General features: G+C 49.3%; 5 protein-coding genes across 5 annotated transcripts; 2 read left to right on the top strand and 3 right to left on the bottom strand.

Moving 5' to 3' along the window:
* Window positions 1-181: 181 nt before the first annotated feature.
* Window positions 182-682, bottom strand: JR316_0009315 (uncharacterized protein; the record flags this gene model as incomplete). Its single annotated transcript, XM_047895019.1, has 2 exons — window positions 182-266; window positions 501-682. 2 exons carry the CDS (start codon window positions 680-682, stop codon window positions 182-184), a joined length of 267 nt encoding a protein of 88 aa, XP_047746478.1.
* Window positions 683-1,897: 1,215 nt separating this feature from the next.
* Window positions 1,898-2,416, top strand: JR316_0009314 (uncharacterized protein; the record flags this gene model as incomplete). The annotated part of the gene is made up of 2 exons (XM_047895018.1): window positions 1,898-2,042; window positions 2,100-2,416. The coding sequence occupies 2 exons, from the start codon at window positions 1,898-1,900 to the stop codon at window positions 2,414-2,416; spliced, it is 462 nt and encodes a 153-aa protein (XP_047746477.1).
* Window positions 2,417-3,410: 994 nt separating this feature from the next.
* JR316_0009313 (uncharacterized protein) lies at window positions 3,411-7,465 on the bottom strand (the record flags this gene model as incomplete). Its single annotated transcript, XM_047895017.1, has 8 exons — window positions 3,411-3,765; window positions 3,811-4,415; window positions 4,464-5,150; window positions 5,206-5,311; window positions 5,360-5,529; window positions 5,582-5,828; window positions 5,879-6,105; window positions 6,158-7,465. The coding sequence occupies 8 exons, from the start codon at window positions 7,463-7,465 to the stop codon at window positions 3,411-3,413; spliced, it is 3,705 nt and encodes a 1,234-aa protein (XP_047746476.1).
* A 753-nt stretch (window positions 7,466-8,218) lies between these two features.
* Window positions 8,219-11,328, bottom strand: JR316_0009312 (uncharacterized protein; the record flags this gene model as incomplete). Its single annotated transcript, XM_047895016.1, has 3 exons — window positions 8,219-8,505; window positions 8,556-11,265; window positions 11,320-11,328. The coding sequence occupies 3 exons, from the start codon at window positions 11,326-11,328 to the stop codon at window positions 8,219-8,221; spliced, it is 3,006 nt and encodes a 1,001-aa protein (XP_047746475.1).
* A 1,169-nt stretch (window positions 11,329-12,497) lies between these two features.
* Window positions 12,498-14,621, top strand: JR316_0009311 (uncharacterized protein; the record flags this gene model as incomplete). Its single annotated transcript, XM_047895015.1, has 10 exons — window positions 12,498-12,559; window positions 12,622-12,771; window positions 12,824-12,938; window positions 12,990-13,213; window positions 13,266-13,404; window positions 13,457-13,528; window positions 13,621-13,766; window positions 13,812-14,289; window positions 14,337-14,390; window positions 14,439-14,621. The coding sequence occupies 10 exons, from the start codon at window positions 12,498-12,500 to the stop codon at window positions 14,619-14,621; spliced, it is 1,623 nt and encodes a 540-aa protein (XP_047746474.1).
* Window positions 14,622-14,904: the final 283 nt, after the last annotated feature.

The following is a 14,904-nucleotide window of genomic DNA, read 5'->3' as shown; positions in this document are numbered from 1 at the left end:
ACACGGAAGTTCAGGAGGCTTCGTGTCAGCCTGAAGGCGATCATGATCTGCCAGGAATTCTGATACATGAGAGCACAGGAAATTTACCTTGCAGTGGTCGAAGGCCTTGGGAAATTCTTTATTCTCCCGTATCATTTCCGTAGACGAGTTCGTCTACCTTTTCATTGTTGAGTCAACCAATCTAGGCGGGGTAGGCGCTTTCAGGGATGTCTCGGTCCTCGAAATAAAACTGAGAGCCTGAGGAGTGGGCCATTTTGTCCCTGGATCTGTTGTAGAATATAAGAATGGGAGACAAAGAAAGAGTGAATAATAGTAGCACCCTATTAGTTTAAATCAGGGAGAAACACTGAAATTGGGAACAGAGCGGCAAATCCATCTCAATCAAGACTTTGGATCCTCGTTTGTAGCTCAGTCAACATCCGTCGGCCTCCCGTGAAAATCTCCCCATCTACATCAGGTGGTTCGAATTCGCTTACGAGCACTGTGTTTGGGAATGCAACCTTGAGTGGTGTGAACCAACCGAATGCAACGATCGAAATCCACCTTTCCTGAAATTGTAACAGAATTTCAGCGAGGTCTCAGCGACCATGTCCCTCGCGGGCAACATCAAGAGCTTACGCGGTGCTTTAATGATGATAGAGGGATCTTCATCAACAGGATAGCCTTCGAGTTTAGTGTCCATGGTGAGAGTTAGGGTCAAATCAACAAGTTCAAACGAAATCCCAAGCAGCGGGAAAACCTTGATCATTTTTGCTCAGTTGATGCAGATATCAGAAAACAGAAAAAATTCTCTGCTTACCGGGAGTGGGAAGGAAGTACACCAATGACAGACGCGATAACCCAGGAGCTGTCCTCGCTGAGCACGGTGTGGACGGACCATTAGCGATCGCACCTTTCTTCTTCCAGAGTACAGAGCACTTGGCTTTGCCTTTCCCAACTTCGACTCGGGCACATTGCAGCTATAGAAAAGACGTTAACACACGCACTCGACTCCCATGACGATGTCACCCAAGTACGCCTTTATTACTTACACACCGCCTTAAGCTGTGTATGTAACCCAGATTTTTAGGTCAGTGCCTCTAACCACTTCCTGACATTAAAACAAGGCGAATTCAAATCTATATTACCGTGAGTGCGCCTAACTAGCAACATGAACTACGGTCATAAATATCCCTCGTTTGCTTTGAGAAGGCCGTATTTGTCTGCCTTTGAAGTCAAGAAGGCCAACACCTAAGGGTAGATGATCCATTAGAAATACAACCAAGGCAAGTTGGTAAGTTCATACAGCAAAAAAGTACGACGACCATTTAACGCAAGCAACGGCTAGGACAGCAGCAAATACAAGCTTTTTAGCTCCAACGCAATTGAAGAGCATTCGAGTTTCAACGCGCTGGCTACTTTTTTCCCACAGATAAATACATCCATCGGACGAGGCTGCAAGCGAGACCTTGTGACTCTCCCGCATGCATCAACTAAACAGACAGTAGATTACAAAGCAATGTAATCCAATACAATAAATTTTTGGTCTTACAAATGCACCCAAATTTCGGGGCCCGGTTTACAATGTTAAGTAATATTTTTATTAGCTTTACAATATGCAAACAATTATTTGTTTTACCCTGCAAAATCAAGTAAGAATTTTCGTATGTTTACGACAAGTCCGGTTGACCGGACATTACATAACCGGGCGACATAGGGGCCGTATGTCTTGGCCCGGCGCGTGTGTTAAATATAACATACGATCGCTCAAACGAAGTTCCAATCACGGTAAGCGTTATATTTCTCTACGTATACATGTAATAACTACATTAATCCGTTCAAAATTCGTCGATATCGAGCTCATCGTCGACGACGATGACCAAAACGGGCGTGGAAAAGCGCGCCGCAGTCATCAACGATGGCGGCGCGTGCTTCTTTTCAACTACCACCACCACCACCACCACCACCACCACCACCAAACCCGCCACAGCGCGCCAGCGAGTCACCACAGCTTTCTAACGGCATAACAAGAGTTAACGGAAGACGACAAATGGATGAGCAAGGTGAGTCTTCAATATTCAAAGTAAGTACTCACTGTTAATTTTTTTTTGCACCCCAAGGAGTACAATTCGGCCTCGCGATCGATTGCGACGGCCTCAGGCTCAACGTCGCCGTCGATGGCCGCAACGGGCACGCAAAAATCGGCGTCAACGTCGATACCGACAACAAGGTCGAGATCGTTGTCAGCGTAGAAGAGCCCGCGACCGGGCGAGTCGACACCGAACCCGTCGTTTCGACCCACGGCGAAATTCGAGAGCGGGAGGAACAGGTTGTCGCAGTCGAAAATCGTATCGAGGACTCGGGGACCGTCGAAGACAGCGACGTCGAGATGCGCGATGGGGAGGGGGATGATCAGGACGTTGAGATGATGGAATAAAGGGCCCGTTTGACAGGCACTCTGAGTTTACCGTGACGCGTGTACAATGAAATCAAGTTTTATTTTTCAAAACACATCCATGTATACCCCTCCCTCCCCGTATCGACGCCTCTTTGTATCTGGACAAACACGCACACGCGTGGCGCGCGCATACGCAACACACGCGTGGCGCGCGCATACGCATCACACGCGTGGCGCGCGCATACGCATCACACGCGTGGCGCGCGCAATACGCATCACACGCGTGGCGCGCGCAATACGCATCACACGCGTGGCGCGCGCATCACACGCGTGGCGCGCGCATCAAACGCGTGGTGCGCGCATCAAACGCGTGGTGCGCGCATCAAACGCGTGGTGCGCGCATCAAACGCGTGGTGCGCGCATCAAACGCGTGGCGCGCGCATCAAACGCGCGGCGCGCGCATACGCATCAAACGCGTGGCGCGCGCATCAAACGCGTGGCGCGCGCAATACGCAACACACGCGTGGCGCGCGCATACGCAGCACACGCGTGGCGCACGCATACGCCTCAAACGCGTGGCGCACGCATACGCAGCACACGCGTGGCGCGCGCCAGGCACGTCCAGGTCGAAATAGGCTGCGGAACTGGGTTGGGGGCGATGCTCGGTGCTGTCCTTATCGCTGAAATATAAGGGCGGTATCGTGTCGGGCTGCAGCTAAGGTGGTGTATGAGGGTTGATGTGAGGGGGGTAAGGCACGTGTCGGGCTGCAGCTAAGGTGGTGTATGAGGGTTGATGTGAAGGGGGTAAGGCACACATACGTAGTTGCACAATGAGAGAGTAGAGCCCAAAGGGCGTACAGCGATGTATAGGGATGTTACAATAAAATTTCAGTTAAATATCAATACATTTCCTTACCGAATCACGCGAAAATCAAGAAAAGTATTGTGTATTACTCGCCAAGACAAGGATACATCTAAAAAGGTGTTAGTAGAGGTACAAGAGAATCAACGACAGACTCACATAAAGCTACAGTTAGTATTCAGCAAACCCGAGTTCATCGAGGTCACCCCGGTCCTCATCCTCGTCGCTTTCCTCCTCCTCCTCCTCTTCAGAATCGGTATGCTGGTCGCTGTCGTCTTCATTGTCATCAGAATCGGCGCTGTTTTCAGGTGCCACTTCAGCCTGGTCCTGAGCGTCTTGCTCCTGGTCTGAGGCCCCATCTGGTTCCAGATCAGGATCGGGAGCTTCATGTGCCTCGCGGCGTTTTTTGCGAGAGGCAATGTCGTCTGCACGTCGGTCTTGCCTAAGAGAATCGGTAGCGGCTCGCGTGCTAGCGTGGCCAACTCCACCCCCTCTGTACAGCATGACCATGTCGCGATCCACAAAACTGTAAAAAATTAGTAAAAGGTAAGAAGTGACTAAATGTACTCACAAATTGACATAATATCTCTCCCATTCTTCCCCTTCATTATTTTCTTTGCTTCTATAAGCTACAGATGGGCCGAGAGTCGGTATTTTTCCAAGAATGAAGCGAGGGATCAAATGGGTTGCACGAAGTACGAGGGATGGGTCCACAAAACCAAACGACGCAGAGTCATTGATATCACCAAACGCCAACTGTGGAAGCCTTCTATATTTCCAACCGTAATGGCAATCTTCACAAACACCCAGCCATCGGACATGAAGAAAATCCACTTTGTGCTTGGAGGCACGGTAGTAATCATCAGGGGTAGATATTACCACATTGGCGTGGTAGATTCCAATGATACGGGCATACCAATAAGGATGAACCTGCTGATCTGCACCTTTGTTGCTAGCGAGTACCATGATGTCACATCGGGAAGAGTTTGGCTTCAAGGTATCTTGTATTCGACGCATATCATACGAAGTATAGTTGATGCGTAGAACCTGATGTTCGTAAATTCGGTCACCGAGTATTGTGATTTGGAGTCGCTCATGGGTACCAATGCTATCACTGAATTCGTTTACCCCTGATAAGCAGGCATAAAGGTGAGTTTTGAGACGAAGCATAAAGTCCTAAATACGACATTGAGTATATAAAAACAAGCGAAAAATCCGGCTTACCCTTGTCGCCGGATCGTTTTGGTTTTGTGACATCCAGGGTAGTATATCTAACTTTCGACGCACGTCTGATGAGATGTGATAATGTAAATCAGGAGGAGTGGGCTCCAGTAACTCCCTGTCCTCACGCAGCAGCTTGCGTATCTCGACACGGTTAGTGCGGTGTACCACACGTTCTCGGTAGATGTGTTTGGCGATACCTCGAATATGATCACCTTTCTTGACCCGTTTGTAGAAGAGTTTCGCTCTCTTGTGCTCGCTTTCGCCCATCTGAGTGCTCGTGCCGTCAGTGGTGCCAAATTGGCGAATGGAATCGACGTAATCGGGAAGGGAATGCAATTTGTACGTTTGCATATTGAACGTGCGGGTCTTGGGTTCATTGGGTTGAGTCGGAGGTACTGGCAGACCCGCACTCGCTGCCTTTTTGGCCTTGGCTGCCTGTCTTCTTCCTCTCGCGGCTGTTTCTGATGGAAGCTCGCGAGTGGCGTACTGACTACAAACCTCCTTTTGGAACTGACGAAGGAGATCACATAACCGAGTACACGAATTCCCCAACTCGTCCAGAGTGGTATCGGTGTGAAGTCGAAGCTTGGCTAGGGCGTGCCATGTCGCCATTTCAAACAAGAGGTTTTGAATAATTTTATTGTGTGCAGGTTCTGGCAACAAGCCCTCAAAGACTGGTATAGAGCACTATTATGGAATCATTAATAATTAAAATCAAACATCACACGCAATTGAGGCCTACCTGAAGGAGATCTTCAAAATCCCGTGCTGCCAGTTTCTTCATATCTGAAGCATTCCTAGCAAAACGTCGGATAGTTGTGAGGCCGAAAGGGGAGACTTGGCGGTATCTAAATCTATAGTTAGTTTGAGTAAGAATCGAGATATCACGACAATACCTTTTGTTCAGAGTTGCAATGGCGTTCTGGTTGCTAGAGGTATAAAGAATCCGGAGTAGGTGACTAAATAGGGCCTTCCAGACACCCAGTTCCACTTCGTGCATGAAGTCGACAGTAAACATCCGATAAAAGTTGAAGCCATATTCAAATAAAGCCTTGGAAAAAGCGTTCTATGTAATACTCTTAGACAAAATACGTAGATATGAGGAAATAAAAATATACCCGAGTTGGAAAAGCAGAGGTCTGTTGCAGCAAGCCATTAACCGCCTTGCTGTTAACCTTTTTCCCCAAGAACAATGCTTTACGGGCAGTTTCGATGTCAAATTGACGAGTTTCGCTGTCAACGCGAGCTAGCTTGAGCCGGTTTCGCATATCCATCTTTGATCCAACCTTTGGGACATTCATAGTTTGAATTAAACAACGTGGACACAAGCAAGTGCCGCGACACTTGCAGCAGGACTGCAGCATTCTGCTTGTACATTAGTTATCAAACGAAATAACGAGTAAATGTTGACTTACTTTTCGGGGTAGTCATTTGAACTAAAAATAAAACGGAGATACATAGCTCGACATACTCTGTCGGCCAGTTCTACGGCCTCTCCTTCAGCATACGCTCGTTTGACATCCTCATCAAGTAATAGCCCCCAGACGCCTGTATTGACCTCGCGTCTCATATGGGTGAGCATTTCAGATGTCGCAGCTTTGCCAAACTGTCGCTGATGCCAATCTTGAAAAGTGTCTGTGAGCTATGACCCAAACGTTAATATGAATAGTACATGCCAGTCAATACAAACTTACTTTAGGGATATACGCAATATGGTGCGCAGCGAATTCTTTAGGTTTCCCTCTGGTGTATTTTGACTGGTTGAGGATATACATAAGGATCGGCCATATAGAAGCATCGCCAAAACTGGTCAGGTGGGTAGAATCTGAAAAAATCCCGATACCAACGACAAAGGGCTCCAGGTGTCTGTGGGGACCTGTGCGTGGCTCTGACTTGATCTTTTCATACTCTTCATTGAAAATGTCCGCCACGTAGGACTCTGAGAATAAGCGTTCGGGTGGTTCGTCGGGTGAGGGACGCCAAAATTCTCTGTACGGTATGGTCGTATACGTCTCAGAGGTGCATTCTGCAAAGGCCTGTTTGATAACTTCTAGAGGTTTTCGATACATGACGTTTTCAACAACAAATTGAGGAGCCTCCTCTTCCGAATCGAATATGAAACCGTCGCATGGCACTGGTATTGAAAAGCTGCCCTTGATCCACCCAGCTTCCGGTCGACACACTTCTGACAAAGTAGGATCTGTAGAATTTTTTTGGGTGGAGATTTCGTCCAGACGCGCTGCCTCTCGAGCAGTAGAAAAGGAGGAATCAAAGTCCTTGGGGTCAAAATCCGGGTCCAGTACGACTTGGTGAATCAATTTGTCGGTATCAGCATAGGATTTAGTACCGTGGCCGTTGTAAAACCAAGACATGATAAGTTGAGTAGAACGATTTTTGAATAGCAAGCTCTTGTCGTCTTTTGGCTCAGAATCCAAGGACCAATCCGAAGGTAGGGCCATTGGTGTTCCCTCTGACGCCTTTCTCAAAGAGTCGGCTGGGTCTTTGGCAATATTTGGAGAATCGGACACTGATGACAGTGTGAAATGTTCGTCAGGAGTAATAGAAGGGGGACCATAGGTATACTCTCGAAATATCCCATAGCCATTCATTGGTGTTCGATACAGACTCTCCACAGATGGAGGTTCCTGAGGCTGAGGTGGTTCCTCCTCCACGACTGGTGGTATAATTAGAGGAGGTTCGGGTGGGACCTCGTCTCGGAAGCGCTGTGGCAATCTAATAACGCGTGGAGGAAGTCCTCTGGGCCGTTCAATGGGAGGTGGTGGTGTCGGGGGATGTGGTGGTGGTGTTGGTGATTTAGGTGGAGGCGCAGGGGGCATTGGAGGTGGTACCATATCCACATCGAGATACTCATGATGGACATCAACGTCCATAGGCCCGGGCTCATTATTAAGGGTTGCCTGGTGCGAAGAACCACTGGCAACATTACTGTTCTGATTCTGCCTGCTGAAGTTTTCCTGGAACCCCTTCAGGACCTTGCTCATTGCAGCAGGATATTTTTTACATTTGTTGGTATGCTGCTTCAAGGAGCGACCTGGTACGAAGAGTTTATGGCACCCTAAGCAGGGTCTTTTTTCGTCGGACATAATTACGGCCTGCTGAAGTACAACTATCCACGCAATGAGCCTGGATAGGGAGTAGAAAATCCTTGCCCAAGCAATGAGCCTGGGCAGAGTAACGATACCCTTATCCCAGCAATGAGCCTGGATAGGGGGGATATCCTTGCCCAAGCAATGAGCCTGGGCAGGCGAACGACACCCTTATCCCAGCAATGAGCCTGGATAGGGGGTAGAAAATCCTTGTCCTAGCAATGAGCCTGGACAGTGGATAGGAAGCTCTTATCCCGGCAATGAGCCTGGATAGCGAGCCACCGATTCGTTCTGACCCGAGCAATGAGCCTGGGTAGAGCGAATAAGGAGAGTGCAGACATCAACCTCAGGCGTGATAGGGCGCGGTGTCGGAGTTCAAAACTTAGCGGAGTTTTGATTGGCCTAACCGGCTTACTGTAAGCAATCTCATGTTTTTTTTATGTTTTTTGGGCTCAGAATTGATTCACACATGTTTCGATGCAGGTCCAAACAATTTTTTCCGTGGTATACATGATATCTGACCAATAGTTTGTACGAAGAAATATAGATAGTATACATAAAATTTGTTTTGTAGTATGTACGAAGGCAAAAATAGACTGTGAGTAGTGGTGTAGATCCGTGAATGAAGAAACAAGAAAAATGTGCTACCTATCTACGAGGATTCCTGGTTACGGGGATATGTTCATGGACAAATGCCGCTGATCGAGCTCGCACCGATTCCCTTAGAACACGGACTGGCTTATTTTTGAGAAGGCTCTTCCAGTCTTGAAGCGTTAAAGGTTGCGCTTTGCCATTTCGAATTAATTCCAGCCTAGTCTGGTACCAGTACTCGTTGCGTTCAGTCCATTCCAGCCATCCTATCCCATTCCTGTCGATTTCATTCCATACCGCCGGGGGAGGAAACCAAGACTTGACTCCGACCTGATTTTTAAAATCTAAAAACAACATTAAATAGAGCGATCAGTTAAATGTAGTGAACACTTACCCGTCATGAGAGAATACGACCCGATAATAATCGCAATATCGTGTTCTGTAAGCCCGTCATCGCAGTAAGCCAGCAACTCGGCCTCTGGATTAGCGACATATCCGCGTCCATTTCTCAGCAATTCCACTGATGGGCCCTGGAGAACAGACTCTGTGCTCAGATACTCTTTGGCGATTCGTCCTACTATTCCACCCATGAGTAGCGCTGCACGACCGCGTTGTTGGTCCAGTATCTGCCAACAGGCCAGCATCGAGGACTCATAGTCGTCGTTGGTAAACTTGTAGCTGACTTTGCGGTAAAAGGTAACTTCCTTGTAGGGTTGATGCACCTGAACCACATTTTTACGCCCGACAAGAGTTCGAAACTGCACTCCTTTGGACAAAAGTCTGTGTGCCACACTGACAACTGTATGCCCAGGATGGGACTGGAAGACTCGTAAGACATATAAAGCAGCCTCTGGGGTTTCGACTCCAATACTCCAATCAGCAGACATTCTGTCGGACTCTTCCTGAGGTGCACGTATGTCGTGATGAGCGAAAACAAATAGATTTGGGATGGGCCGATGGATGAGGCTGAGATTCCCTAAAACTTGAAGGGATAGGTAATTTTGCGGGTGGAGATCGTGAATGTCTTGAGGGAGCGGACGGTCAGTTGACCCCATCAAACCGTCATGAAACTGACAGATGAGTTGACGATCCGTGTTTGAGACAAACTGTTCTGCCCCATCCTTCCTAAACCCAAAGTGTTGACAGGCGTGTTTCCAGCCTTCCGGTGTCTTATCCTCCTTCTTCGGGACTACAGAGGCTACGAATCCATAGCTGTATCGCAAGTTGGAGATGAGGTCGGCGGTGTCCCAATCGTAATCGTGGATTTTCGAAGCTTCATCAGTGTCCGTATCCATGGTGGAGGGGCCCGGCTCTGGACGATGTACCGGAGGCTGGGAAGGCCCCTCCTGAAATTCCTCCGTGTCCATGGGGAATGTTTCGTACTGAGGTTCATGAGGGGAAGTCGCACCACCCGAGGAAGAGTCTACACAGGGTTCTGGGATGACGGGAACGGATTCCACACGGGGTACATCGTTGTCGGGGATGATGGACTGGGGATTGATGCGGGCGGCTTGGATAGGATAGTCGTAGATATAACCGTCCTTCCTAGGAGGGGGGTCCACAAATTGCAAATATTTTCGTGGCAAATCCACTTCATCAAAAATGTCCCACTCGTTTGAGACTGCATTGTATGTTCGTTGAGAGGGAGGCACCTTTGCGAACAGTCTCTCGTGCTTTGATCGAAGGAGGCGAACTCGCATGTATAATTCCTTCCCCCCCGGCGTCGTGACACTTTTCCACCTATAGACCGATGTGTTGTACCCCGGGAGGGCCTCCTCTCTTTGAAGCCTTTTGATCTTTGCGTCCTCGGTCTCAGTCGCAATGATAAAGCGCTGGTTTCTCTCGCGTTTCTCCAAGAATATCGAGACGTGGTCGTACAACTCTCCTCTCCGGTGGTAGTCACCTTTGTCCATCCAATCGTGAGTGGGGAGATTTGCTATGGCTCGCTCGGCCTCTGCGAGGTCCATGTCCATGGCTCGGCTTACTATCTCCCTCAATTCTGCAACCGTGGCCTCCACCTGGTTCTCCTCCATAGCCGCCTTGACCTTGTCGGTTTGCGAGGCAAATTTTTCATACATATATTTCGTGACCAACGACGTACTGTGTTCCATTCTCAATATATGTTTGGTGGAGTGCAGCGGGCCATCATGAAATCGAAAGTAGGACCTAAGGATTAGGCCAGCGAGAGGAACACTGGGGAATCGGTTCAGAAACTTCTCAAGGGCATCCCGAACAAGGTTTGCAGGAGGCTCAAGATAGCGAAGGGTGGGGTTGTTTATGATGGCCTGTTCTGCGATGGCACACCACGGAAAGAAAACAGGAATCTGCTGGTCCAGGAAGAACTGTATCTCGGGCCTCCGATTGTCATATTCATACCAGGGAATAACTATCCCTGCACGCTGAGTGTCGGGTGAGAATACACACGCTGGCGATGTTAAAAGCCCGTCCAACCAGGATCGCTGTAGCATCGGAACCTCCTCGAGCAGCCTGGTATACCATCGGGGTAGTAACTCGCCCTGTTCTCTCACCATCTTTCCTGCACAATACTTGTCATACTTTGCACACGCAGCGAAATATGCAAAGAATCCCATCCATACGGCAAACCAATCTCGCGCCAATTTAATCTGGCGATAAGCTTCTTCTTTCGATGTGTAGGGCTCATCGTATTTAAAGATGGAAGGCGGGGGTGGTTGACTGGCTGGTACGTGGTACCATAGCTTCATTTTGTGCGCAGCTTCCAGTAAACATTGTTCCTTAAACCGCCAATGCTTTATAGTATGAATTTCGAGCTGGTAGAGAGTGGGACCGGGTGGAGTATTATAGCTAGGAGTTACATCCAGCTCAGGCTGCCAGGTAAAGGTGTCGAAGGGGTCGGAGATAAAGGATGGGTTGAGCGGTATGAAGGACATCCACCCAAAGGTGTCTGTCCACCAGACAGGATGCTTGACAGAGGTGGGATCTGGCTCTGCACGTTCGGGGAATGGGTGGGGGTGATTCCGCTCTGGGGCCTTGATACGGACTGGTCGGTTACAATTGGGAGAGTAGTAAATTATACCATCTTGTAGGAAGACGGAGCCCTGGGACCAGTCAAAGGAGGGCGTAGTCTGTTGTACGTAGAATTAGCAACCAAATACACCTCGATATTGTAAGATACATACGGGGGGCATTATGGACAGTCGGGGGAGCAGGAATTCCAATTTATCTGTGCGTACTGCCCTGGCAATGAGCCTGGGTAGTTTAAGCGTTCTGCCCTAGCAATGAGCCTGGGTAGTTTATGAGTTCTGCCCAAGCAATGAGCCTGGGTAGTGTCTCGCGTTCTGCCCTAGCAATGAGCCTGGGTAGTTTGCGCGTACTGCCCGAGCAATGAGCCTGGGTAGTGAGGCTGCCCGAGCAATGAGCCTGGGTAGCGAAGAAGAACCAATGACGCAGGAACGTGTTGAGATCACCACGCGTGTCGGAGTTTGAAATTGCCATCAGGCGGAATCTGAATTTGGGTAGGGTTCCGTTTGTTGGCTCTGTTGACTTCCGCACCACTACCACCCTTCAACCCACGGAAATACCTGGGGGTTCGTTGGGTGGCAGTCTGCTGACTACGGTGATTCCGTAGTCTGTAGGCTGCTCAAGTCGGTGCCCACACCCTTCAACCCACGGAAATACCTGGGGGTTCGTTGGGTGGCAGTCTGCTGACTACGGTGATTCCGTAGTCTGTAGGCTGCTCAAATCGGTGCCCACACCCTTCAACCCACGGAAATACCTGGGGGTTCGTTGGGTGCGGCTGCTTGACTATGGTATTTCTGTAGTCTGGCGGTTGTTCGTCTCGGAGTTTGGTGGCAGTCTGCTGACTATGGTGATTCCGTAGTCTGTAGGCTGGTCAAGTCGGTGCTCACACCCTTCAACCCACGGAAATACCTGAGGGTTCGTTGGGTGCGGCTGCTTGACTATGGCAATTCTGTACTCTGTAGGGTGCTCCTGTCGCTGCTACGGACTACCAGCCCCCTTCAACCCACGGAGATACCTGGGGGTTCGTTCGGTGCGCGTATACACCCCTTCTCGTCGTCGAAAGCCCTGGCCACAAGCTTCAACGCACGGGTATACCTGGGGCGTCTTGGGTGTCTACCTCCTGGCTATGGTGATTCGCGGTGGGCTATTTTTATCCTCTGACAGCTCGCTGTCGATGGCGATCGCGCCTCCTTCGCCCGCTAGTTATGGCAATGGCGCGGAATAGCGCGGACATCTGTACCTCCTCAGGTGTCCATTACATAACCACTGCGCTCGGTATATGCGGAAGGGAGTTTTTTTCATCCCTTTTCTTCCCGTACCACCACCATCCACCACCATGCTCACCCCGACCCAGATTGAAAAAGCCCTCACGGCTATCGACACCAACAAAGAACTCGAGTAAGCCTGAATCCCCCCCCTCCCCCGTCCCCGTGCGCGTTAACCGCTAACGTTATTTGTAGATGCCCCGAACTAGCAGACACTCTGAAGGGCGCGAGATGGATTCACCAGTCCATCGACCCATTTATGAACGTAAAGAGCGTCATCCAAGAGGGTCTCGAGTTTCTGGCCAACCATATAACGGATGGTATGACCCGACAACAAATATTGGAGTAAGTATATGCGCCTTTTTTTTCCTGGGGCATTGATTTATGCATATATTAGTTTACAACCCAAGCTCTGGTCCTTCTATGAGATGCAGGACTTGATGCCCGACCTTATGGATATCATCAAGAAGTGCGAGGACAATTCTGCCTTGATTGGCAAAGTCATTGATTTGGTAAGAATTTTGTGAGGTCGCATGTACAGATCGACTAACCATACTTGTAAGGTATCGAGTGCTGCAGCTCATTCGCGATCCGACGATCTCTTCAAGGCACATAAGTTGATCCCGGAGTTGATCCCATTTGATCTGAGGGTCCCACTTGACCTACAGGCCTACAAACTGGCCTGTGCCAGGGTGAACCGGGGCTATAAACACCCTGCATACGCCGCTCTTTTAATCCCGCGTGTCAAGTTCGCCGAGCTCGCCGACCTCAATGCGCGTGAAATTCTGTAAGTCGGCTTGTTATTTTCTGCGAATATGAGTTGATTTATTTGTGGATAGCGTGCGATGTGAATCACTCGAAGCCGATACCAAAAATGGAGACGCGCTGGATTGGCCAGCTTGCTTGTATGACCCTGACATCCCATTTGACATAGACGACGAGGTCCAAGGTCTGTTTCGACCACCCTTGGGTCCCCAAGTAAGTTTTTTTTTATGTTTTGACATGTCATTGATACATATTGGCACTCTAGTTTGTCCAACGTATGCTTGTAGGCGAGGCCAACAGGCTTGGAGGACGTGCCAGCAAAGGACAGATTCACAAAGTATATGAACTAACGATAAGACTCATATGTTATTATTGCATGATGGTAAGTGGACATTGTCAGTAGTCTGTCAGTGCTAACCTCCTTCAAAGCTTGTCATTGCAATCAGCGGTAAGACTTGGCCTGAGGCGAAGAGCATTTTGAAGGCCGACCGCCTCTACGCATCTATTCTGACGCTTCTGTCGGGTCTTTCTGATGACGATACGTGGGCCAAGGAGACTGTGGCTTGGTGGCAAGAGTAAGCGTGCCTTACGCGCTTGATTTTATGCTAATGAATTTCTAGGAACATTATCTTGCCATCTGAGCCCGTGGATCATGACAAGAAGTCGTCCCCTTTGGAAGGTAGTGCACGCGACGGACGCCTCAGAGACCCGGTAGAACGGCGTAAAGCTCAAATGGCCGCTGCGGCTCAAGCACCTGCACCTGCTCGTGCACCTGCTCGTGCACCTGCACCCGCACCCCCTCGTGCACCCACACCCGAACCTGCTCGTGTACCCACACCCGCACCTGCATCTCCTCAAGCACGCGCACCCTCCTCCCACCCCGCCCCAGATAATGGGTCTGCACCAGCGCTAGCTAAAGCATTTGCAGCTGTTTCACTGGCGGAACCTGTGCCTCAACAAGTCTCCCGTCGCCGAATGGCATTAAACGCGATTAGGATCCCTTCAGAATCCCCCCCTGACCTCCCTTCCGAGGATTCTTCCTCTCTTTCTTCCGAAAACGAACGCTCCCCTTCCCCACCAGCCCCGATCAAGATCAAGGTGCGTTTTCACTCGAGATTGGTTCATTACACTAATATTATGATTAGCTCCCTGCAAAGAGGAAAGCGGCGCCACGCCGCCCTGGTCCAAAGCGTAAAGACGTGAGTGCATTTATTACATTCTCTATCTAGGGCTCATATTAGCTACAGGCACCACCTTCAGACCCCTTCGAGACCGGGGATGAGGCCCTGCCTACTCCCAACGCTGATGCCGTTCCTGCTCCCAATTCTGACGCCACCGCCGCCGACGGTGAAGAACCACCAGCTAAAAAGGCCAGGACCCAGGCCAAGGGAACGCGCCAACCTATCAAACGTAAGGCTAAGAAATTCTGATGTCTCTCATTGCTGTAATTATTGCTCTGCTCTGCCCTGCTTTACATACCATGCCTGTACTTTTATTACTGAATAAATAAATTTGTTCTATTATAATCTGCTGGGTGCCTCAAAATCCCATTCAATCCTCCTTATCATTGAGAAACCCAATAAATTCTCGCAATGTTTTATAACGCTCTTGATTCCTTGTCATCTCATACAGTAATTTGTTGAGATTATAAACTAGCCGCTTATTCTTTCATATTGCAATACCCAAAAATATTGTAAACCTCAAATTATTTTA

The sequence above is a fragment of the Psilocybe cubensis genome, chromosome 8 (assembly GCF_017499595.1).
Source record: "Psilocybe cubensis strain MGC-MH-2018 chromosome 8, whole genome shotgun sequence".
NCBI lineage: Eukaryota > Fungi > Basidiomycota > Agaricomycetes > Agaricales > Agrocybaceae > Psilocybe > Psilocybe cubensis.
The sequence above is the reverse complement of the archived record's forward strand: the minus strand, read 5'-3'. Positions and strand labels throughout refer to the sequence as shown.